This window comes from Canis lupus, chromosome 5 (assembly GCF_048164855.1).
Source record: "Canis lupus baileyi chromosome 5, mCanLup2.hap1, whole genome shotgun sequence".
NCBI lineage: Eukaryota > Metazoa > Chordata > Mammalia > Carnivora > Canidae > Canis > Canis lupus.
In genome coordinates this window covers 36,508,035-36,531,274 of record NC_132842.1, presented here as the reverse complement: position 1 = coordinate 36,531,274, position 23,240 = coordinate 36,508,035, and the positions used below count along the sequence as shown (strand labels likewise).

At 43.8% G+C, this 23,240-nt stretch overlaps 2 protein-coding genes across 7 annotated transcripts; one reads left to right on the top strand and one right to left on the bottom strand.

The window, feature by feature from the left end:
- Window positions 1–123: 123 nt before the first annotated feature.
- On the bottom strand, window positions 124–7,768 carry HARS2 (histidyl-tRNA synthetase 2, mitochondrial). 5 transcript variants are annotated; one of them, XM_072826157.1, is made up of 14 exons: window positions 7,654–7,768; window positions 7,411–7,561; window positions 6,140–6,214; window positions 5,582–5,701; window positions 5,366–5,461; window positions 4,282–4,407; window positions 4,067–4,174; window positions 3,712–3,810; window positions 3,330–3,423; window positions 2,880–3,007; window positions 2,546–2,785; window positions 2,068–2,184; window positions 1,717–1,863; window positions 124–917 (listed from the first exon to the last, which is right to left on the bottom strand). In XM_072826157.1, exons 2-14 carry the CDS (start codon window positions 7,519–7,521, stop codon window positions 858–860), a joined length of 1,521 nt encoding a protein of 506 aa, XP_072682258.1. In that variant the 5' UTR covers window positions 7,522–7,561; window positions 7,654–7,768; the 3' UTR covers window positions 124–857. The 5 variants fall into 5 exon arrangements, with proteins under 5 accessions (XP_072682258.1, XP_072682259.1, XP_072682262.1 ...); XM_072826158.1 differs by having other exon boundaries at window positions 7,411–7,735; XM_072826161.1 differs by lacking the exon at window positions 7,411–7,561 and having other exon boundaries at window positions 7,654–7,675.
- Window positions 7,768–23,154, top strand: HARS1 (histidyl-tRNA synthetase 1). 2 transcript variants are annotated; one of them, XM_072826155.1, is made up of 13 exons: window positions 7,768–7,939; window positions 8,213–8,302; window positions 14,828–14,947; window positions 17,704–17,799; window positions 18,433–18,558; window positions 19,241–19,348; window positions 19,498–19,596; window positions 19,825–19,918; window positions 20,132–20,259; window positions 20,353–20,595; window positions 21,982–22,098; window positions 22,273–22,423; window positions 22,734–23,154. In XM_072826155.1, the coding sequence occupies exons 1-13, from the start codon at window positions 7,850–7,852 to the stop codon at window positions 22,808–22,810; spliced, it is 1,539 nt and encodes a 512-aa protein (XP_072682256.1). In that variant the 5' UTR covers window positions 7,768–7,849; the 3' UTR covers window positions 22,811–23,154. The 2 variants fall into 2 exon arrangements, with proteins under 2 accessions (XP_072682256.1, XP_072682257.1); XM_072826156.1 differs by having other exon boundaries at window positions 7,769–7,939; window positions 22,273–22,419.
- The last annotated feature ends 86 nt before the right edge of the window (window positions 23,155–23,240 follow it).

Below are 23,240 nucleotides of genomic sequence, written 5' to 3'. Positions count from 1 at the left end.
ACTGAATCCAGAAGCATCACCCCAGGGAGGTTGCTCCTAGTTCTCAGAATTGTGCAGTGTACACTTGAGGGTTTTCTATGGCCTATGCAAACCAATCTCTTGATAACAAATCACTCAAACTACTACATTTAGTATTTTATTTATTATCCAATCATTTCTAGAACAGCCACCTCCATAGGACAACATGGAACATAGTCGAGCAGTAATTCTGGCACAGGAAATGGTCTCCAAAATCTCAAAAGATTAGACCATCTTGTCAAGTCACCTATTAAATTCAACATTCAAAATTACTAAACAGACAGCCTCACTCTACTAACAGCAGTTGAGCTAGAGATGCCACAACCATGAGCACTCCTATGCCCTTAGGATAGCATCTCTGTCCTCAAAAGGAGAAGGCAGCCATTTGCCCCTTCCTTGCTATCTCCCAATACTCCCTGGACAAGCCAAGGGCAGGTTGTGGACAAATTTCCCAGAATCTGGTTCAGAAGCCACAATGGAAGGCCACGTATCTGACTTCTTATCTCAATGGTCCCAGCCTGGGGCAACCTTCCTAGAGCCTTGCTCAAAGCAACCATCTCAGCACCTGTTGGCAGCATTCCATGGCACTTCAAATCTGCCATCTGTCTCTGCAGTTAGAGCATGTCTCTTTCACATACCAGCCATCTGCACCCATGCAGAATAGCTGCTCACACTAGCCCAGGAGTCCTCAGGACCTCCTACAGCTTTGTACCCAGAAAGGATGGAGGAGGCAGAGGAACTTGTCACCCATCCTGGCCAGCAACTGCAAAGTCCATCAGGAACTCAGTCCTAGAAGAAACGTCTTCTAGAAAGAGCAGCAGATGGCAAGCAGGCAAGGATCAAGACTCAGATAGTTTCTTCTGAATTTCAGCCACAAGATTTTCCCGTTTAATAGCCACCTGTAACACAAAAGAGAACCTTCATGTGACAAACTAGAAAGTGATTCTAGATTCCTAGTCACTGCTTTTCCAGATTCATTTTACCCTGTATCTGATCCCACTACTTTATGTAATCAGTAGGAAGAAGTGTGGGCTTCAAGATGAACTGAAGAATTACGCTTTCAAGACTAAAGAGATTCACATATCTGGGGCACCTGCCTGGCTGAATTGGTAGAGCATGTGACTCTTGACCTCGGGGTTGTGAGTTTGAGCCCCAAGCAGGGTGGAGAGATCACTTAAAAAATAAAATCTTGTGAGAGTGAGTGTGTGTGTGTGTGTGTGTGTGTGTGTGAGAGAGAGAGAGAGAGAGAGAGTCAAACAACTGATCTATGTTTATTTCATTGGATTGGGGGATCCCTGGGTGGCGCAGTGGTTTGGCGCCTGCCTTTGGCCCAGGGCGCGATCCTGGAGACCCGGGGATCGAATCCCACATCGGGCTCCCGGTGCATGGAGCCTGCTTCTCCCTCTGCCTGTGTCTCTGCCTCTCTCTCTCTCTCTGTGTGTGTGGCTATCATAAATAAATAAAAATTAAAAAAAAAAAAAAAAAAAGATTTCATTGGATTGGTCTCAAAATACCCATTAAGATTTCATTTGTCCTTCTGCCCTCCTAGCTAATATTCACTGGCTAAAGGGTTGCCTGAATGGGTCTTCATTCATCTCTACCACTATTAACCCTGGAGATATTTCCTCAACCATAAGATACATATTTCTTAAAAGAATCTAAGAAAGGTAGAAACACTTGGTTCTATTTCCCACTCACCTCCTCCCTGCTGGCCACTGAACGAAGCTTGATTACCCCTTCTTTCAGTTCTTGCTCACCAATAATGACCACCAGTGGAATGCCCATGTGCTCACAGTAATGCAGCTGAGTTAGTAGTTTAGGGTTGTTCTTATACAGCAGCTCTGCCTGAAAAGGGTGAAGAGAGAGTAAGGGCTTAGAAGCGACCACATTACTCAAGCATTTCCAAAGAAATGAGGAGCTAGCCCTCCTACTAGAAGACACTCTAGTAAACGCCAGAAAAGTCTTGAGTTCCATCTTAGGCATAAGGTAGAAATGGCCACCTGAATGGCCATATATACCTCAATGACTTGGACACCAGTTCTACCATACCTTGATCCCAGCATCCCAAAGCTCTGAAATTAGCTTCAACCGTTCATGAAGAAAGTTCTTCTGTGGTGTAGCCACAAACACTTGGGTCTCTGTGGTCCGTATCTTCAGACCAGCAGTCTGATTAAAGAGAGAAAGGAAAGCAAAACTAATAAAAAACTCCTGTGTATCACTACTTAAAAAAAAAAAAAGACAAAAGGATCATCAGAAAAACAGTCTAACTGTATATCCACAAACATGAGTCTTTATTTTTTTTTTAAGATTTTATTTATTTATTCATAGAGACACAGAGAGAAAGAGAGGCAGACATACAGGCAGAGGGAGAAGCAGGCTCCATGCAGGGAGCCCGATGTGGGACTCCATCCCGGGTCTCCAGGATCACGCCCCAGGCTGCAGACGGCACTAAACCGCTGCGCCACTGGGGCTGCCCAAACATGAGTCTTTAGTCTCCAGCCCAAATGCACCCCTACCTAGGACCTACCTTCATCCTCTCTTCCAAAATGGCAAAGATTCGCTCCACCCCAATACTGAGTCCCACACATGGCACCGTGTGGCCCTTGGGGTCAAACACGCCCACCAGCCCATCGTAGCGTCCACCAGCAGCCACACTGCCCACATTGAGGCACTCCTCAGCCTGAGCTGGGGTCTGTAGTAGCACTGCTTCATAGATCACTCCAGTATAGTAGTCCAGGCCCCGAGCTAGGCTTAAGTCAAAAGAGATCTGTGGGAATAAGACCACAGTAAGTCCCCAAAAAAGACTTAGGACGCTGAGATCCCCAAAGTTCAGCAGGAAGTCCATTCTCAACTCAGCTTACCTTCTCAGCAATTCCAAATAAAGTCAGGTATTCAAATAGTAACCTCAAGTCCCCCAAACCCTCTAAGGCCTGCTTGTTCTGGGATAGTCTAGAATCCTGGAACATTTCCTCTACCAGGGATACCCCACCTGTGGAGACATATGGGAGAAATAAGGTCTGTGCTATTCAATGAGGTGTTTTATCCAAATTTATACCTCATGTGCTCCAACGAATCCTCATTTTCTTATTTATAAAAAAAAAATCCTGATCTCTAATGACTAGACTCCTCTTCTGCCTTTGCCATCTGATGACATAAAGCGGTCATTACACTAAGTGAAAGGGAAATTAAATTCAGGCCAGGCTCTGGCACTTAGCATATCTTCGGAAAGGTGCTGTTTCAGAGATAGAAGTTGTATACACATCCCCTTTACTCCAGTTCTATCACATAGCTCTGAAAACGCTGGTTCTTACCATGACGTTGGACATAGTCACCAATTCTATCAGCCACTTCAGGAGCCAGGCCTTTCTTTGCCACCATCTCATGTCTCACATCTTTCCAAGGTATCTGTGCAAACACCCAAACATTAACCCAGTTCCAAGATCCTTCTTCATCTAACTGGAAAGGTCACAAATAGCTAACACTACACGCAGCAAAGTCAGAGGCAGCTTAGGAAACGCAGGCATAGTCAATACACTGCACAATAAACACAGGTCTTGCTTCAGAAGGTCTTCTTATCTTCCCCAGTAAAAGCTCACTTCCAGTCACCATCTCCTTATTTTCCTCTAGGGGTAAAGATTTGAGGGCAGGGCACAGACTTTAATATGGTCTACTGAAGTATGTGTTTTTAGTTACCTTGTCTAATTTGTCTATAGAGGAGCAGATGGCATGGAACTTGCTTTGAGGAACAGCACAGACAGCCAATATCCCATCCAAAATCCGCCGATCATTGACCTGTGAACTCAGTGGAAATAACCCAAGTGCCTTGTCAATGCCTTTCCCTCAAAACAATGGCAGTCCCTATTAGCCTGTCTCATAAAAGGTGCAGAAAGAAAATTCCATAGGGTGACTATATAGATATAGATAAAAGACAACAGCTCTACTGAGAAAGTCCCAGATCTATAGGCTTAAAGGCTGGGGTCACTGATGTTCTGGGACAGCATCAGGCCAAATCCAGACTTCTCCACTCGGTCCTCAGTCCTGGTCTCACCTTAATGAGAAAGTCCCCCAGCTGCAAACCACTTAGGACTTCACACATGATCTTCAAACACTCTGCATCAGGGATCATAGGGTCAAACTGACCAGCAATGTCAAAATCCTACAGCAAATCAGAAAAAGGGGGGAAAAAATCTTCACTGAGCAGCCAGTTCCTAGGTAGTAGCCCCTCAAACTATCAAACCCTGCTGCCTCCATCAGGTCACTTACACACTGGCAGAATTCCCTGTAGCGGCCTTGGACTATGGTTGGGCTCTCTCGTCGCCATACCTTTCCAACTTGGTAGCGTTTCATCCTTTTCACTTTATTCATGGCGAGATAACGTGCAAAAGGGACCTCACATAAACAGGTTAAGGAGAAAGTTTACTGCATCCAAAGCTTAGGCCCACTGTACAGACATTTGGAGGACTGGGCCATTACCAATTGGATCTCTTCCACTAGGATGAAAACAAGAACCTTCTCTGTCTTGTTTCCCACTATCCCCAAGGTCTAGCAGTACTTGACATTCAATATAAAGGAATGAAGGAATCCCACCAAGCGAAAGTGCAAGTTCAGTAAAAGAACAAGGGAAGCTGGCCTGCTATCTATTGAAAGAGAAATGACCCAAGAACTCCAAGTATGGGTTGTTCCCTTCCCATTCAGATCAATTCTCAACCATTTCAAAATGGTCAAGTTTGAGAACCTAGATTTGCCTGTAACTTCTATGTCAATGTTTCTTTATTTTTTTTAATGTCCTTGTTTCTTAAGTATAGGCTAAGAACCACCTGTCTCTTCATGACCCCAGGTGCCTGTTTAAAATGCAGATTGCTGGGATCTCTGGGTAGCGCAGCGGTTTGGCGCCTGCCTTTGGCTCAGGGCGCGATCCTGGAGACCCGGGATCGAATCCCACGTCGGGCTCCCGGTGCATGGAGCCTGCTTCTCCCTCTGCCTATGTCTCTGCCTCTCTCTCTCTCTCTCTCTGTGTGACTATCATAAATAAATAAAAAAATATATATTTAAAAAAATAAAATGCAGATTGCTGAATCCCACATCAGGTACAGAATTAATATCTGGGGCTAGGCACCAGATACCTGGTATTTCTATAATCTTCCCCAAGGGAGTCTGATACACAGTAAAGTTAAGTGACAGTGATCTGGGCCAGGCTCTGCTGGTAGAATTGCCTTCTGGGAGGAACTGGAAGTAAAGGCTGCTGCAAAAAGACCTATGGGATTCCAGATGCACAGTTGTCCCTTTTGTCAAAGAAACTCCCCTGGGTTTGGAAAGAGAGGTCAGTCTCTAACACTCAGAAAGATACAGTAAGGTCATAGCGCAGGGACAGTAGCTCTCCACCCTGATCCTTCAGATCATAGATTAGTCCAGAGTCTTCTCCATATTTCTCAGTGAGCATTTCCTGCAGGAATCAAACAAAACCCACCAAAGTTCAAAGGAGGACTCCAGAACACAGACTAAAAGCTCTTCAGGAAACTAAAGGCAGATAAAGAAATGGAGTTCCAGCACTCTCTCCTCTTACCTTAAGCTCAAATGCTGGAGTATCTAGCCTCTTTGCTCCATGACGTTTAAAGCAGTCAATAACCATATCAAGAATTTTCTCCCTCACAACCATCTGCTGGGGACTAAGATCTCTGGTGCCCTGGAAACCAAAAGCAGCCATACTGAAAACACAGACAAAAAAACAAATCCATTTAAGACAAAGGGTTAAAAAGCCATACTAGGGATGCCTGGGTGGCTCAGTGGTTGAGCGTCTGCCCTTGGCTCAGGGCATGATCCCAGAGTCCCGGGATCAAGTCCCACATCCGGCTTCCTGCATAGGGCCTGCTTCTCCCTCTACCTGTGTCTCTGCCTCTCTTTGTGTCTCTCATGAATAAATAAATAAAATCTTAAAAAAAAAATCTATACAAGAAAATCTGAAGTTAAAATCCCTTTGAGTTCAGATGACTGAGCCCAATCAGTACCTCAAGCATAATGAAATTACTCTAAAAAGACATTAAAAGGGGTTAGGAAAAGACAAGCGGAGCAGAAGGCAATCCTCAAGGCATCTAATAGGATACGGTGAGGCAAAAGGCATTACCTTTGGGGTCTTGATAACAAAATTTGATTTTTCTTGATGTGGTTTCAGTTGGGATATTAACACAGCCTCTGAAACCTGGCAGGAAAAGGAATGTGAGATGTGAGCCACAAGACTGGTCAGGCCTAGGACAGACACCTTTGCAAGTGACCTGCAAAGACATCTGGCCCTGAGCAACACACAGCCTGACTACTGTTTTATCTATTTCAATCTCAGCCTCCTTCCAAAATATACACTGTATTTGCACTATATATGTAATACACATAAGGTCAGGTCTTTATCATATTCGGAGTTTTTAATGTCTGGAAAAGCACCTGAGAACAATGAAGGCACAGGACAACCCACCATTACTGCCACCAACCATCAAGGAGTAGGGATTAGTATGATCTCCAGTTCTTAGTTCCTACTCAAAGAGCAATAAATGAATTTTTAATAAGGTAACAATCAATGGTCATTAGGCTTAGAGACATGGAAAAAGTAACCCGAAGACAGGAGAACCAGCCCAAAACATACAATACGCCTATGGAATGAACAAGAATGGATCGAACTAAATAAGTCGAACTAAAAAATCAGACTGGTAAGATGCTGTGACTGAAAATTAATAACAAAAGACCTGAGCCCTGTTGTTCATGATAGCACAAAGCATCTGCTAGGGTCTTTCCTAAAGTAAAACTGAACCGATAATTTTATTTATTAGCAGCAGGCTGTACGCCCTTTCACAAACATAGTGTGGTAGTTCCATATTTTGGCAATTCTCTCTTCCAAAGGATGGCAGTTTAAGTCCATATGCAATTCCAAAATCCAAAAATCTTTAAAAAACAGAAAGTGGTTTGTTTTGGGGTTTCTTTTTTGGGGGGGGGGGGGCGCGGAGTTCACTTTAAGATAAATTCTAATGTGAATTCAGTCTACTTATGGTCTTCTGTCATTTCACTTAATGGGGATATTCATATACTTTGCTTAAGAATGTGTTTGACCCCCAAGAGGTTCCCATAAGGGATTGTGGGCCTGTATTAAAAATGCTCCCTTTACTATATATTTGTAGATAAGTCATTTAACCTTGCAGACTGTTTCCTCAACTGTAAAATGGAAATAATCCCAACCTCTCAAAATTGCTATGAGGATTAAATGGCTAAGTATCTAAAATACTTGGCTCAGTACCAGCAAACCACTCAAAAACAAAAACAAAAAACAACTGTACTACTGGAACGCAGGCCGAGAGTCCATACTTTCAGACCTGAATATCCTGCCCCGACAGACCACTCAGTCTGGCTCACCTGGCTATGAAAATGGACCTCCCCGATGCACACAAGACCGGACGGCCGCAGGAGCTGGCCAAACAGTGAAGCCCAGGCCCTCCGGTGCAGGAGTCCGAACGGGGGCATCATGTAACAGGAAGCCGCCTTTCCGAGACAAGAGCCAAAAGACCTGGGGACGAAGCAGGTCGGACCCCACCGCAGTAAGTGTGCAGAGCGCTGTAGAGGTTAGCCGTAGCACCAGCGAAAAGATCACTTCCTTACCTTCCAAAGCCTGAAGGCTGGCTCCGAACCTTTCAGGCACCGTCTCAGCTTCGGCACTTCCGGGAGCAGCCGGAAGTGTTTCGACGGGGGCCCTCTAGGCGTGCGGTCCAGTGACTCGATAGCCGGAAGTTATCCGAGCTGAGGCTGCGGCAACCACAGCGGGTCTAGACAGCCCTCAGCGCCAGTTGGCCGCAATATGGCAGAACGTGCAGCACTGGAGGAGCTAGTGCGACTTCAGGGAGAGCGCGTGCGGGGCCTCAAGCAGCAGAAGGCCAGCGCTGAGCAGGTGCGACCCAGGTGGCTGGGAGAGACCAAAATAGGACCGGGGGGGACATGGAACTAGGTGGTCTGCATAGAGGAAAGAGATGTAGGAAAAGGGACCCGGCGGATAGGAAGGAGCAGGGCCAGGATGGGGAGGTGTCCCGGGTAGAACCCGACAGAAGCACAACTGAGGGGAGAGATCTGCCCAGATTCTGATGAGGGAGGGATACTGAATGAATGGCGGAGGAGGGAAGGGAGTGGCAGACGTGATCGCCCAGCACTTATTTTACTTCCACAGATCGAGGAGGAGGTAGCAAAACTACTGAAATTGAAGGCGCAGCTGGGCCCTGATGAAGGGAAACAGAAGTTTGTGCTCAAAACCCCCAAGGTAAATACAAATCCATTAAGGAGCTTCTGCGAAGGCCCCTAATTCCACTCCCAAACGTGGATGCCCCTGCTTCCCTGAACAGTTGTTCTGGGTGCTGGGCTGAATTGGAGTCCGAGTCGTTCTGGGATAGCAAAGTGATGGCAGAAACTAGACAAACTGGGTGCTTAGTAGTATGCCAGCTACACCTATTCTTTCTTTCATTCAGTAAATATTTTTTGAGTGCTTACTATATGCCTAGCACTGTAGGAATCAGTGAGTATACCATGGTGAACAATACAGCCTGCCCTCATGGAGCTTACATTCTACTGAACGAAATGGACTCAGGACAAATAATCCCACTCTTGAATATGTGATTATAAATTGTGATAAATTATATAAAGAAATAACAAGAGATGCCTGAGTGGCTCGGTAATTGAACATCTGCCTTAGGCTCAGGGTGTGATCCCAGGGTACCAGGATGGAGTCCCCCATCCAGCTCCCTGAGAGGAACCTGCTTCCCCCTTTGCCTGTGTCTCTGCCTATCTCTGTGTATCTCTCATGAATAAATAAATAAAAATCTTTAAAAATAAAAAAATAAAGAAATAACAAGAATTCTGAGATAAACAGGAAAGAACTAGAGAGTCTGAAAAAGCCTCGATGAAGAAGTAATGTACTAACTGACCCAACTGACTTAGGATGAATGGGAAGTAGCCAGGGGAGGAGTGTAAGGAAGATAGGTTCAGGTAGAGTATGGAAATCCTGAAGGAGAGAAGAATGCTTATAGTTTCCAGGAACTAGAAAAAGACCTGTATGAGTAGAACCAAATATAGAGGGAGAGTAGAGTGGAGTGGAGTGGAATGAGGTTGTAGATTACTAGTCCAGCCTCCAGGATTTTAGTTTAGATATCATTCTTTGTAAGCTCTATAAACAGAACTATTTACTGTTTCATCTGGGTTCCCTAGGCACCTCATATATATCTCTATTATTGCATTTCTTGGTGACTTTTAGTTATTCACATGGTTTATTTACCCTGAGAGGCTGAGAGTAGGTATCTGGAACTGAATAAATAGTCAATAAATGTATTGTGAAATTGGATTCCAAAGAAGAGGAGTCTTCCATGCATTGAGGTGTCGCCTTTTTAGGTTCATTCTTTGGGCTCCTAAATTCATTGGGCTATTCCCTTCTACACACAACTAATATTGGAGGTTAAAGAGACAATAAAATCACAAAACAGTGGTATCCATAGTTTTTTCAAACTATCTAGTGATAAGATTAATGGGGAATTTATGATAGATCAGGCTGGCCTCACGTAAACCCAACAATCAATCTTAACATCATTAAAAGTAGGGCAACCAGACATTATGTTTCACCTTATGTGATGCAATAAGAAGTACACAGCACCACCTATGAACTTTTCCTGCCAAGAAAAATTGAACCTGAATCTAATCAGGCCTTTTGACCTAACCATCAGTTTACCAAAAATATGGGAGATGGCGGAATGTATTAAGTGACACATTGGATATATTGTTAATGAAATCTAGAATATGAAAAGTTCTTTAAGACAAATAATTCAATTTCCTCAACAAATAAATGGCACTTAAAAAAAAAAAAAAAAAAGGAAAGGAACCTGTCGTGGATTAAATAGATAAAGAGACAAATACAGTGACTGGGCTTCATTTAGAATCTAATTCAAGTGAGCCAACCATAAAAAAAAAAATTTTATATATATATAAATTTATTTTTTATTGGTGTTCAATTTGCCAACATATAGAATAACACCCAATGCTCATCCCATCAAGTGCCCCCTTCAGTGCCCGTCACCCAGTCACTCCCACCCCCCGCCCACCTCCCCTTCCACCCGCCCTAGTTCGTTTCCCAGAGTTAGGAATCTCTCATGTTCTGTCTCTCTTTCTGATATTTCCCACTCATTTTTTTCCCTTTATTCTTGAGGCAATTGGGGAAATTTAAACATGGCTTGGGTATTAGGTAATATGAATGGGTGGCTGTTTGTTTTGTTGTAATAAAGGTATTATAGTGTTTTGGCTTTTTTTAAACCTTGTGCATTAGAAAATCATACTGAAATATTTATGGACAAACTGATATGGTGTCTGGATTTACTTTAAAATACTCCAGAAAAAAAGATGTTGGGCTTAGATAAAATAAAAATAACAGATGCTGATGGTTATTGAAGCTGGGTAATAGATGCATGGTGGTCTGTGATACTATTCCCTATATTGTGTGTTTGAAAATCTCTATACTATTTTATTTATTTTTTAAAGATTTATTTATTCATGAGCAGCAAAGACTGCTGAGAGAGAGAGGCAGAGACATAGGCAGAGGGAGAAGCAGGCTCCTTGCAGGGGGGTCCAATGTGGGACTCAATCCCAGATCCCAGGATCACAACCTGAGCTAAAGGCAGGCGTGTAACCGCTAAGCCACCTAGGTGTCCCTCTATACTATTTTAAAAGAAAGATTATACTGGAGAATTAATATCCACTTTAGTTTGTTGAAACACAATTTTTTGATGTGTGATTTATATTAACAGAAAACTCAATATCGTGGGGACAGAACTCTCAAAAGGTTTTATAGTCAGAATTATTTTTATAATACTGAAACATTACTTGCCTTTGTGACCACACTTGCTATGAAGATTCAAAAGCACTGAAAAGTAGAACTGCTGATGTCTTAGCATGAAACATGACAGTGGCACTACATTGTACTAATAATAGACATCATGTTCTTCCATGCATTTGCAGAAAAAAAAAATACATGTGTGTGTGTGAGTGTGTGTGTAAGTTTTACTTAGGAATTTCCTTGATAAAACAATAAAAATTACTCATTTTATTGAAGGTCAACCTTTGACTACATTCTTTTTTAGTATTCCATGTGATGAAATTGGAAGTATACATAAAGCACTCCTGCTACATTCCAAAGTAGGAAAAACTCTTGGGCCCTTGCATGAATTTAAGCTAACTAGCTACTTTCTTCACACAACACCTTTTTTTTATTTGAAAGAAAAACTGAAAGACAAATGTTGCTTTAAAGATTTGGTATTTGAGGGATCCCTGGGTGGCACAGCGGTTTAGCGCCTGCCTTTGGCCCAGGGCACGATCCTGGAGACCCGGGATCGAATGCCACGTTGGGCTCCCGGTGCATGGAGCCTGCTTCTCCCTCTGCCTGTGTCTCTGCCTCTCTCTCTCTCTCTCTGTGTGACTATCATAAATAAATAAAAATTAAAAAAAAAAAAAAGATTTGGTATTTGAGAGACATCTTGAGGAAAATGAATGAAGTGAGCTTTGTCACCTCAAGGAAAACTTCTGACAATATTTGTTACCAATGATAACATTCAAGCATTCAGGTGAAAGTAGGGATTTCAAGAAACTTGTGTCTTTCATCATGAGCTAGACAGCTCCCCAGTATAGTAGTTAGACTTTCCTGGCAATATCTGTGTTGATATTAACAAGTGTGTCTTCTGATATAATGAAGTGTGTAATATTTGGAAGATCTGCATAATTTATCAATGAACCATTATTTTTCACATGATCAATGTATAATGTTATAAAATCATGCATGGGTAAAAGATTCATTCAAAGTCCAAGATGGAGTAATAGATGTTTTTTAAATTATGGTAAAATATATGTAACAAAAAATTTGCCATTTTAACCATTTTTAAATAGATTTCATTTATTTGCCAGAGAGACAACAGCATGTGCAAGAGAGTATGGAAGGGTACGGTTGGATGAGCAGGGAGCCCGATGTGGAGCTCAGTCCTAGGACCCTGGGATCATAACCTGGGCCTTAGGCAGATGCTTAACAGCCTGAGCCACCCAGGTGCCCCCTGCTTTTAAAAGATTTTACTTATTTATTCATAGAGCCATAGAGAGAGAGGCAGAGACACAGAGGGAGAAGCAGGCTCCCTGTGGGGAACCCAATGTGGGACTCAATCCCAGGACCCCAGTATCACAACCTGAGCCAAAGACAAATGCTCAACCACTGAGAGGTGTCCCCTTTTTAAACTATTTTTAAGTATACAGTTTGGTGGCATTAAGTGGTTTACATTGTTGTGCAACCATCACCCCAGCTCATCCCTAGAAGTTTTTTATCATACCAAACTGACATTCTGTACCTATTAAGAATAAGTCCCGGGCAGCACCCCCCCACCCCCCCCACTTTCCACCCCCCCTCCACCCCCCACCCCCTCCACCCCCCACCACCACCCCACTCCGTGGCCCAGCGGTTTAGCGCCGCCTACAGCCCAGGGTGTGATCCTGGAGACCAGGGATCAAGTCCTACATCAGGCTCCATACATGGAGCCTGCTTCTCCCTCTGCCTGTGGTTCTGCCTTTCTCTCTCTCTGTCTCTCTCATGAATAAATAAATAAAATCTTTAAAAAAAAAGAAAAAGAAGTCTCCCCTCTACCCTCCCTCCCTCCAGCCCCCAGGGAACTACTGTTCTACTTTCTGTTTCTGTGAATTCTGGGTACCATATAAAAGTAAGAGATTTTATTTTTTTTATTTTTTATTGGTGTTCAATTTACCAACATACAGAATAACCCCCAGTGCCCGTCACCCATTCACTCCCACCCCCCGCCCTCCTCCCCTTCTACCACCCCTAGTTCGTTTCCCAGAGTTAGCAGTCTTTACGTTCTGTCTCCCTTTCTGATATTTCCCACACATTTCTTCTCCCTTCCCCTCTATTCCCTTTCACTATTATTTATATTCCCCACATGAATGAGAACATATAATATTTGTCCTTCTCCGACTGACTTACTTCACTCAGCAAGTAAGAGATTTCAATATAACAATGTGAAAAGTTTTCAGATTCCACATTGCAACCAATCATTAAAAAACTACCATTTGTTGGATTTGGGTGTCATTAAAGAAGAATATCTACAGTTAGCTGAAAAGTTTATTAAAATATTCCTTCTTGGGGCACCTGGGTGGCTCAGCGGCTGAACATCTGCCTTCGGCCCAGGGCGTGATCCTGGAGTCCCAGGATGAAGTCCCACCTCAGGCTCCCTGCATGGGGCCTGCTTCTCCCTCTGCCTATGTCTCTGTCTCTCTGTGTCTCTCATGAATAAATAAATAAAATATTAAAAAAAATATATTCCTGAAACGAACAAGGGGTGGTAGAAAGGGAGGTGGGTGGGGGGTGGGGGTGACTGGGTGACGGGCACTGAGGAAGGCACTTGATGGGATGAGCACTGGGTGTTATGCTATATGTTGGCAAATTGAACTCCAATAAAAAATAAATAAAAACAATATATTCCTTCTTTTACAATTACACACCTTTGTAAGGCTAGATTTTCTTTATTTAACTAGAACAACATCTCACAAACAACTGAATATACAAGGCATGTATAAGAATTCAGTTGTCTTCTTTCAGGCCAGACATTAAAGATTTGCAAAAATGTAAATCAGCACCACGCTTCTCACCAAATTTTTTTTGTTTTGGGAAATAACATTTTCCTAAAATGTTATTTATGTTAATGTGCATGGATTTACTATTTGTTAAGTGAATTAATAAATATTCTTAAATGTTCACAGTTTTAATTTCTAATACAATAAACATTGACAGGTATAATCCACTTTGGGGTCCCTAATAAATAAATAGTAAGGTTTTAAAGAGGTCCTGAGACTAAAGACTTGATAGGGTGTAAACACCCAGACCAGACAGTCTGATATGGAAGAACCTGCTGAGTGGCCTTAGGTAATGACTTAACCTCTCTATATCCTGTAATTCATCCATAAAAGGTATCTGCCCAGCCTCTGTCATAGAACTATTAGAAACAAATTAGAGGGGATCCCCGGGTGGCTCTGTGGTTTAGCGCCTGCCTTCGGCCCATGGCGTGATCCTGGAGTCCCGGGATCGAGTCCCACATCGGGCTCCCTGCATGGAGCCTGCTTCTCTCTCTCTCTCTCTCTCTCTCTCTCTCTCATGAATAAGTAAATAAAATCTTAAAAAAAAAAAAAGAAAAAAACAAATTAGAGAATGAATAGTATTTATTAGAATTTTTTTTTAAGTTATGCTGGGGGAAATGTTAATTATAAAATTTGTAATTCAACTAGCTAAGCCAGTTTGAGTCAGTTATATACCTGTCATCAGGTAGGTATTTTCTGTTAGGCAGGGAAATGTTCTGGTATCACAGAAAAAGTTTTTCGAAGAACTTCTCAGAAGATACTGTTCTAGAAAGAAAGAGAGAGAGAGAGAGAGAGAGAGAGAGAGAAAGAAAGAAAGAAAGAAAGAAAGAAAGAAAGAAAAGAAAGAAAGAAAACAGCATTCTAAGAATTCTAGAAAATAGAACCAAGCTAAAAAGGGGATGGAATTTAGAAGGGTGAATGCAAATGGGTGTGATAATTACTAGGGAATTGTTCATGCTGGCTTTACAAATCTGTAGCCCAAAATCTGAGTTTGGGGCAGTATTTGCATTTGTCATCTTTGAGGTCATGCTTTTATATTTCTAGACCTTTTATATTTCTAGACCTTAATGTTCCCTGTTTGTTTTTAAATCTCATCCCTGGTTCTTTGGCTGATTTGGACTCCAAGGGTACAAGAGACTACAGTCCCCGGCAGATGGCCGTTCGAGAGAAGGTGTTTGATGTAATCATCAGCTGCTTCAAGCGTCATGGTGCAGAAGTAATTGATACACCTGTGTTCGAACTAAAGGTGAGGGATGACTGAGGGGGAAATTGCACGGTGGGAGAGTGGATATACAAACAACAAAGAAGATGACAAGAGAGTGAGAGGTGTCTCCCCTGTTGCGGACAAAGACCAGGATTTTTTCCGATGAGCAGGAAGACAGGCCTGGTTTTTATTCACCGTGATCACAGCTAGTGGCTTCCACGAGAGAGCCCTTCTTGTTATGTACTTGAGATGTTTTTAGATATATATGAACCATACATATAAAGGGTAAATAAGTAACCAGTCTCCTGTTGATGGACCCTGGGATGGTTTCTAGTTCTTTTTAAGATTTTTTTTATTTTAATTTTTTTAAGATTTTATTTATTTATTCATGAGAGATACAGAGAGGCAGAGACACAGGCAGAGGGAAAAGCAGGCTCCATGCAGGGAGCCCAATGTGGGACTCGATCCCAGGCCTCCGGGATCACGCCTCAAGCCAAAAGCAGATGCTCAACTGCTGAGTCACCCAGGTGTCCCATATTCTGGTCTTTTTTCTATTCCTGCACCATTCTAAATGTTTCTATCTCAGGGACTTTGTACTTGCTCTTCCCTTTTCTTAAACTCCCTTGCCCCTAGAATTTCAGATTAAATTAGAGATTAAGGGGATCCCTGGGTGGCGCAGCAGTTTGGTGCCTGCCTTTGGCCCAGGGCGCGATCCTGGAGACCTGGGATCAAATCCCACATCAGGCTCCTGGTGCATGGAGCCTGCTTCTCCCTCTGCCTATGTCTCTGCCTCTCTCTCTCTCTCTCCGTGACTATCATAAATAAATAAAAAATTAAAAAAAAAAGATTTAAATTAGAGATTAAGGATTTTAATTTCAGACTCCACTAAAATGCCATTCTTCAAATAGTCCTCTCCAACTGTCTTGTCCAAAGTATCCCTTGTTTATCACTTCGACCTGTTTTATTTCCATTAGAGAAATTATCACTAACTGAAATTATCTGTTAATTTGTTTCCTTGCATTGGTGTACTGCCTGTTCTCCCTCATACTGAAAGATCCATGAGGGCATAGACTACTATTGTTTTGTTCACTGATGTATATTTAGTGCTTAGAGCAATGTCTGGTACTGGTGGGCATTCATTTGCAGGGTAAGTTCATAGAAAATTGCTGGGTCAAAAGACTGTACTCATTTATGTTTACCAGTTATATTAGTTTGCTAGGGCTGCCATAACAAAGTACCAGGGACTGGGTGACTTAAACAACAAATGTAGTGTCAGGAGGCTAGAAGTCCAAGACAAAGTGTCAGCAGGCTGGTTCTTTCAGAGGGTCATGAAGGATCTGTTTCAGGCCTTGCTCTTTGGCTGTAGGTGGTGTCTTCCCCGTGTCTTCACATCATCTTCCTTCTGTCTGTGTCCAATTTTCCTCTTTTTATAAGGACTTCTGTTGGATTAGGGCCTACTCTAACGACATCATTTTAGCTTAAATGCCTTTTCAAGACCCTGTCTCCAAATATAGTCACATTCTGAGGTTACTGGGGGATAGGATTACAATATATGAATTTTAAAAGGGACACAATTCAGCCCATAACACCAACCAATGTATAAGTGTTTCTAATTCTACACACTGGGAATTTCCAGGCTTTTTAAACTTTCTGGTAAGTGAAATAATGTTATCACCTTATTGAAGATATCACATGGCAAGAGCTGCTATGTCAGTTTTGCCTTTTGACATTGTTCAACCTATAGGCATCATAAAAGTTTGTTGATCAAATAATCCACTCTTAGGAGGTAATCTTCAAAAATATATATTCCAAAGAAAAAACTATATACCAAAATATATTTATTGAAATGTTAAAGAACAGGGTGCCTGGGTGGCTCAGTCGGATAAGTGTCTGCCTTCAGTTCAGGTCATGATCCCAGGGTCCTCGGTTAGAGCCCTACATCAGGCTCCCTGCTCATCAGAGACCCTGTTTCTCCCTCTGCCTACTGTTCCCCCTGCTTGTGCACACACGTGCTCTCTCCTTCTCTCTGACAAATAAATAAAATCTTAAAACAAATAAATGTTTTGGAAAAACCTAATCAGTTAACAGTTAATACCAGGAAGGAAGAAAATACAGAGTTGCTTCTCACTGAAGTATAATGCAGCTTTTAAAAATAATACTTCCAAAAAAATAAATAAAAATAATACTTCCATTGTGTCCCCAAATGGAAATTGGTATTTTCTTTTGATTATAATTAACACTTAATACATAAGCATTAGGATAGAGAGCAGCAGAAATACAGACAAGTTGAAATAGGCATGTTAGGATAGTGTTTTTGTTTTAAAACTTCCTTTTAGGGCAGCCCCAGTGGCGCAGCGGTTTAGCGCCGCCTGCAGCCCAGGGTGTGATCCTGGAGACCCTGGGATCGAGTCCCACATCGGGCTCCCTGCATGGGGCTTGCTTCTCCCTCTGCCTGTGTCTCTGTCTCTCTCTCTAGCTGTGTCTCTATGAATAAATAAATAAAATCTTTAAAAAAAAAAAAACTTCCTTTTAGGTACCTGGGTGGCTCAGTTGGATAGGCATCTGCCTTTGGCTCCAGATCCCAGGGTCCTGGGATCCAGCCCTGCATCGGGCTTCCTGCTTGGCGGGGAGCCTGCTTCTCCCTCTGTTCCTCCCCCTTGCTTGTGCACATGTTCACTCGCTCTCTCTCTCAAATAAATAAATAAAATCTAAAAATAATAAAAAAAAAAAAACCCAACAACTTCCTTTTAAATTGTTATATTTATCATTGTGATCACATTTCTTTATATTTTCTCCAGGAAACACTGACTGGAAAGTATGGAGAAGACTCTAAGCTTATCTATGATCTGAAGGACCAGGGTGGAGAGCTATTGTCCCTTCGCTATGACCTCACTGTATCTTTCTAACTTGGGTTCTTGGTACTTTGGATCAATTAGTTCTTATTGGCCTGGGCTTTTTCTAGTCTCAGGTTTGGGGACAGCCAGACATGGGTGGGATTAAATATGATGCTTGTGGCAATTAGGGAACTTATTTCTTTAAACTAGGAATGAGATTTTGGCTAAACAGAACATAGCCTTAAAAGTCTTCTGAATCCTGAGTGAGACTTTATGTTAGGAACCAGTTCCAACTCAATAATCCCTTGGCTCCAGAATATCTCTCCCCTGCCCTGTCCAGTGGACAGAGCTCTCCTTTCTTTATCTCCAAGCTATGTCAGAGAATCATCTCCTCAGAAATCCTACATGAAGACCTTTTTCTGCTCTCTGACCCATCTCCCTGGCTCCCGGCTTTGCTCAGCATAGCCCAGGAGAGACACTAACCAAAAAGAAAGGAACCTTAATCTTTTTTGAGACTTCTGCTGCCCCTTGTGGTCACAAAGTTGATTCTTCCTGATGTTCAGAAATGCTCCTAATCTCACAGGTTGTGGTTTTACTCACACACACAGAGAGGTTAGACCACAGCTTCTGGTGGTGGTGATAATCAACTGCCAGACTGTGTGAGGAGGAGGCTTTCTCCTTAACTGTTACCAGGTTCCTTTTGCTCGATATTTGGCAATGAATAAACTGACCAACATTAAACGCTACCACATAGCCAAAGTATATCGGCGCGATAACCCAGCCATGACCCGAGGCCGGTATCGGGAATTCTATCAGTGTGTGAGTATGTGGGGCATGACGGGGAACATAGCCCTCCATCAACTTAGTAGAATCTACTGAGTACTCATGGTGTTCTGAACAAACTGGATTCACCAAATCATGCTGTTACATTTCTTTAATATTTTCATGTAGAGGATAGGGATGATTCTCCCTATTTTACATACAAGTAAATGTGAGACTCAGCAAGATGAAGAGATCATAAGGATAAGAAAGCCAAAGTCAGAAGTGAACTCATAGTCCAGTGCTTTGTATTAAACCACAGTGATAGGATTACAGCAAAGGATGGAGAAATTGGATTTGAAGTATCAGATCATCCAGAGTGGTGGCAGAGCTTCTGAATAGAGAAAATGGCTAAGGACTAAAGCCATATATTTGCCCCCGTGGTGCTAGGAGGAAATAAGGGAAAGTAGATGAGTGAGATAATGAAGCAATGTAGACAGAAAGGAAACCTGGGTTGGTTAAGAAAACCAGGAATGCTGGGCATTTCCTCTGGGTGGGTGGTCAGACAGATAATGAAGAAGGTGGTGTATGCATGAGTGCAAACAGGTGTTTATAGGGAGAGAACAGAGCTCCCAGGACCAGCCCATCCCCCCGTCTCCCTAGCGGCCCCCCCCCCCCCCAGGCCTTCCCCTGCTTAAGTAGGTTAAAACCCTGAGAACTATAACTACCCATCTCCCTGCAGGACTTTGACATTGCCGGACAATTTGACCCCATGATCCCTGATGCAGAGTGCCTGGAGATCATGTGTGAGATCCTGAGATCCCTTCAGATAGGCGACTTCCTAGTCAAGGTCAGAGCTGAATGGGTCTGGAAGGGCAAAGCTGGGCCTAGCCTGTCATAAGAAAATATCCTTGTGCAGAGAGACCAATAGCGAAATGACAAGACCATTGACAGTCATATAAAGAGATTCCCTCCTCACTATGCCTTGGGTCCCTACAGGTAAATGATAGGCGCATCCTAGATGGGATGTTTGCCATCTGTGGTGTTCCTGATAGCAAGTTCCGTACCATCTGCTCCTCAGTGGACAAGTTGGACAAGGTAATGAGCTAAACACTTCACTCTTTTCGTACATCCCACCTTCTCTGAGAAATGTAAAACAAGATCAGGAGAGAGGGAGGGGCCTGCCTCTGTGCTCACCAAAGGAAGATTGGCCCCAGAATATAGGTTGAAAGGAACTTCTCCCAAACTGCCCCCTCAGGAGGGCCCACACTTGCCCTGCAGTGGAGAAGCTTCCCAGGGGTCCCTTACTGGCATCTGTCTGCCTAGGTGTCCTGGGAGGAAGTAAAGAATGAGATGGTGGGAGAGAAGGGCCTCGCACCCGAGGTGGCTGACCACATTGGGGACTACGTCCAGCAGCATGGTGAGAAATAGATCCTGCCTCTCTCCAACAGCCATCTCACTGGCCTTAACTCTTAGGCCAACACTGTGTGTGTGTGTGTGTGTGTGTGTGTGTGTGTGTGTGTGTGTGTATGCAAGCATGCATACCTACATGTAGTCCAGGGAAAAAGGTAAAGAGAGCCTCTGCTTTTTTCCTTTTGTCACTCAGTCTGGCTCACAAATGATGTCTCCCCAGGTGGGATATCCCTAGTGGAACAGCTGCTCCAGGATCCTGAACTGTCCCAAAACAAACAGGCCTTGGAGGGCCTGGGAGACCTAAAACTACTGTTTGAATACTTGACCCTGTTTGGCATTGCTGACAAGGTGAGTCAGGTTGGGAGTGGACACTTTAGCTGAGGTGTGAGGTTTCAGATCCTTGATCCTTATCTGGTACTGACTATGATCTTGTCCCCATAGATCTCCTTCGACCTAAGCCTCGCTCGAGGGCTAGACTACTATACTGGGGTGATCTATGAGGCGGTGCTGCTACAAACCCCAGTGCAGGCAGGGGAAGAGCCCCTGGGTGTGGGCAGTGTGGCTGCTGGAGGACGCTATGATGGGCTGGTGGGCATGTTCGACCCTAAAGGACGCAAGGTGCCATGCGTGGGGCTCAGCATTGGGGTGGAGCGGATCTTTTCCATTGTGGAGCAGAGGCTAGAGGTAAGTCCTGGGGGCAGGCAGCTACTGGCATATGAGCTGTTTTCTTTGTTCTTCAAGGGGGCGAATGGTACTGTTTTGGGCAAGGAGCATCTTTGGAAAGAAATGGAGAAAAGATGGTTGCTGTGTTTAATGGACTTCTACTCCATTGTAGGCCAACTTGATGGATCTTGGATCCTTCATTCTCCCCAGAATCCTTTCCTCTGGGTCCCTACTTCCCTCAGCACTGTCGGAAGTCATGGGGTGGTATATCCAAAGACATCAATCTTCAGAATACAGAATGCTTAATATTTTATTACTGTGTGCTGGGCACTGTGCTTAGTGCTTTTCATGCATTATCTACTAAAATTCTTGCACAGCCCTCTGAGAGTAGCTACTTTTATTATCTGCATTTTGTAGCCAAGGGAACTGAAGCACTATAAGTCATAATTTGCCCAAGGTGGTGAAACCTTTTTTTGATATTTTATTTATTTGTTTGTTTGTTTATTATTTTGAGAGACAGAGCACAAGTAGGGGGAGAGGCAGAAAAAGAGGGAGAAGCAGGCTCCCTGACAAGTAGGGAGCCCGATGCAGGGCTTGATCCCAGGACCCTGGGATCATGACCTGGCTGAGCCACCTAGGTGCCCCAGCTGTGAAACTTTTAAGTACCAGGGTCAGAATGCAAATCCAGGCAGTCTAACTCCAAAGTCTTGCTCCTAACTCCTCTGATATCACCTCTAAGTGGTAAGCATGTGTTTTAGGCCTTGGGATTCTTCAGATGGCTATCTTGACTCTCTAGCCTCTAGAGGGAAGGCCCTCATGACCTCAAGCACTCCTTTGCTGCTGCTTTTAACTGGCTGGATGCATTTCATCCCCTGGGGAATGCTCTGGCAGTAATCTTCCCAGTGCTCCCATCCTTTTCTCTGGAGTGGAAACCATGTTTCCCAATTGAGGTCAGTGTTCCAGTAGGCATTGTATGTTGTTAAGAACTATGAAAATAGTTTACAAGAAAAAGACAATGGGCAGCAGCAGCAGCATTCTCTCTTTACCCCTATCCACCCATACCCTGGGTTGGGCCCTATGACTGAAGTATAAGAGGCACAGTCCCTTGACTGGGCTGATAGTATATGGGGACCGAGTGAGTTCACAGTATCATTTCTATGTGAATATTCTCATGGCCCCTTAAGGTACTAGAAGGAGACAAGTTTGAAGTTATGTACATAAACTACCTTGGCTCTTGCCCTTTGTTATCTTTTCTGGTAAGCTATACGTACAAGCCAGGCAGTTCGTTTCTTATACCTTCTAGGAGCTACCTTATGCGCAGTTGATAGGTCAGAATCCTGACAACAGCCTGCTCGCTTGGCTGCTTGAAGGTAGCCCAGCTCGGACTCTTATTTGACCCTTCCCCAGGCTACGGAGGAGAAAGTACGGACCACAGAGACACAAGTGCTTGTGGCATCTGCACAGAAAAAGCTGCTGGAGGAGAGACTAAAGCTTGTCTCAGAGCTCTGGAATGCTGGGATCAAGGTAGAGGAGGCCAGTTCCAGGGTGGCAGTGAACTTGGGAGTGCTGGGCACAGCCTAAATAAAAGCTCATCCATAGCAGCTTCGTGGAGGAGAGCTAAGAGCACGTGGGCCCCAAGGAAGTTGTCCCTGAGAACAGTAGAAGCCAGCCTTCATCTTCTGCCCTGGTCCCCTGCAGGCAGAGCTGCTCTATAAGAAGAACCCTAAGTTGCTGAACCAGTTGCAATACTGTGAGGAGGCAGGCATCCCACTGGTGGCCATCATTGGTGAGCAGGAGCTCAAGGATGGGGTCATCAAGCTCCGATCAGTGGCCAGCAGGGAAGAGGTAGGTAGGTGGCTAGAGAGGCTGAGGGAAGGGGAATGTATGCCATTTGGGCAGGCTGTGCTCATTCAAGACCCAAGCAAAAGTCTGGAACTCATGTTAATACCCACTCGGAAAAGACTAAAGGGTTATTAACCTGTTACTATTGTCATAGTAGGATAGGAGTCCCATCTGCAACCATACTTTGTGTCTCTGGCTCCTTTGCCTGCATTCCTGCTCCCAGCTGAGCCAAGCCTGGTGACTAGAGGAAGGAGTGGGCACTTGGGAGCAGTGGAGTCAGAGATGCTCATACCATCTTCTTTACCCATCCTGGCCAGGTGGACGTCCCAAGAGAAGACCTTGTGGAAGAAATCAAAAGGAGAACAAGCCAGCCCTTTTGCATCTGCTGAGTTGAGCAAACTATCAGGGGAAAGTGGGACTGGCACTATTTGTGGCTAAAACAAGACTCTGCATATGTACTACGAACAGCTTTGCACACTTCTTTTCCAGCAGGAAGACCTCCACAGTAGTCAGAACAGAGATTTTTTATTATGAATACTTTATTGGTAATCACGGGCAAAAATGGCCAGGTATTACACCATTTTTCCATAAGAGATCCTGGGGGCTGAGTCTCTGCTCCAGGGATGGAGCCTAAGTTGGTCTCCCCTGCAGGACCCCTATGCAGAACCCTGACCAAATGGAGGGAATGCTCCCCACAACCAACCCTTAAAGGTCCAATAAAATGACTCAACCACTGGAGCTTGTGTGTCACTATGGCCTAGCCCTGCCTTCTCTGTGGGAGCTTGGGCCTCCTATTCCAACTACTTGAGCGGCGAAAACGGGGG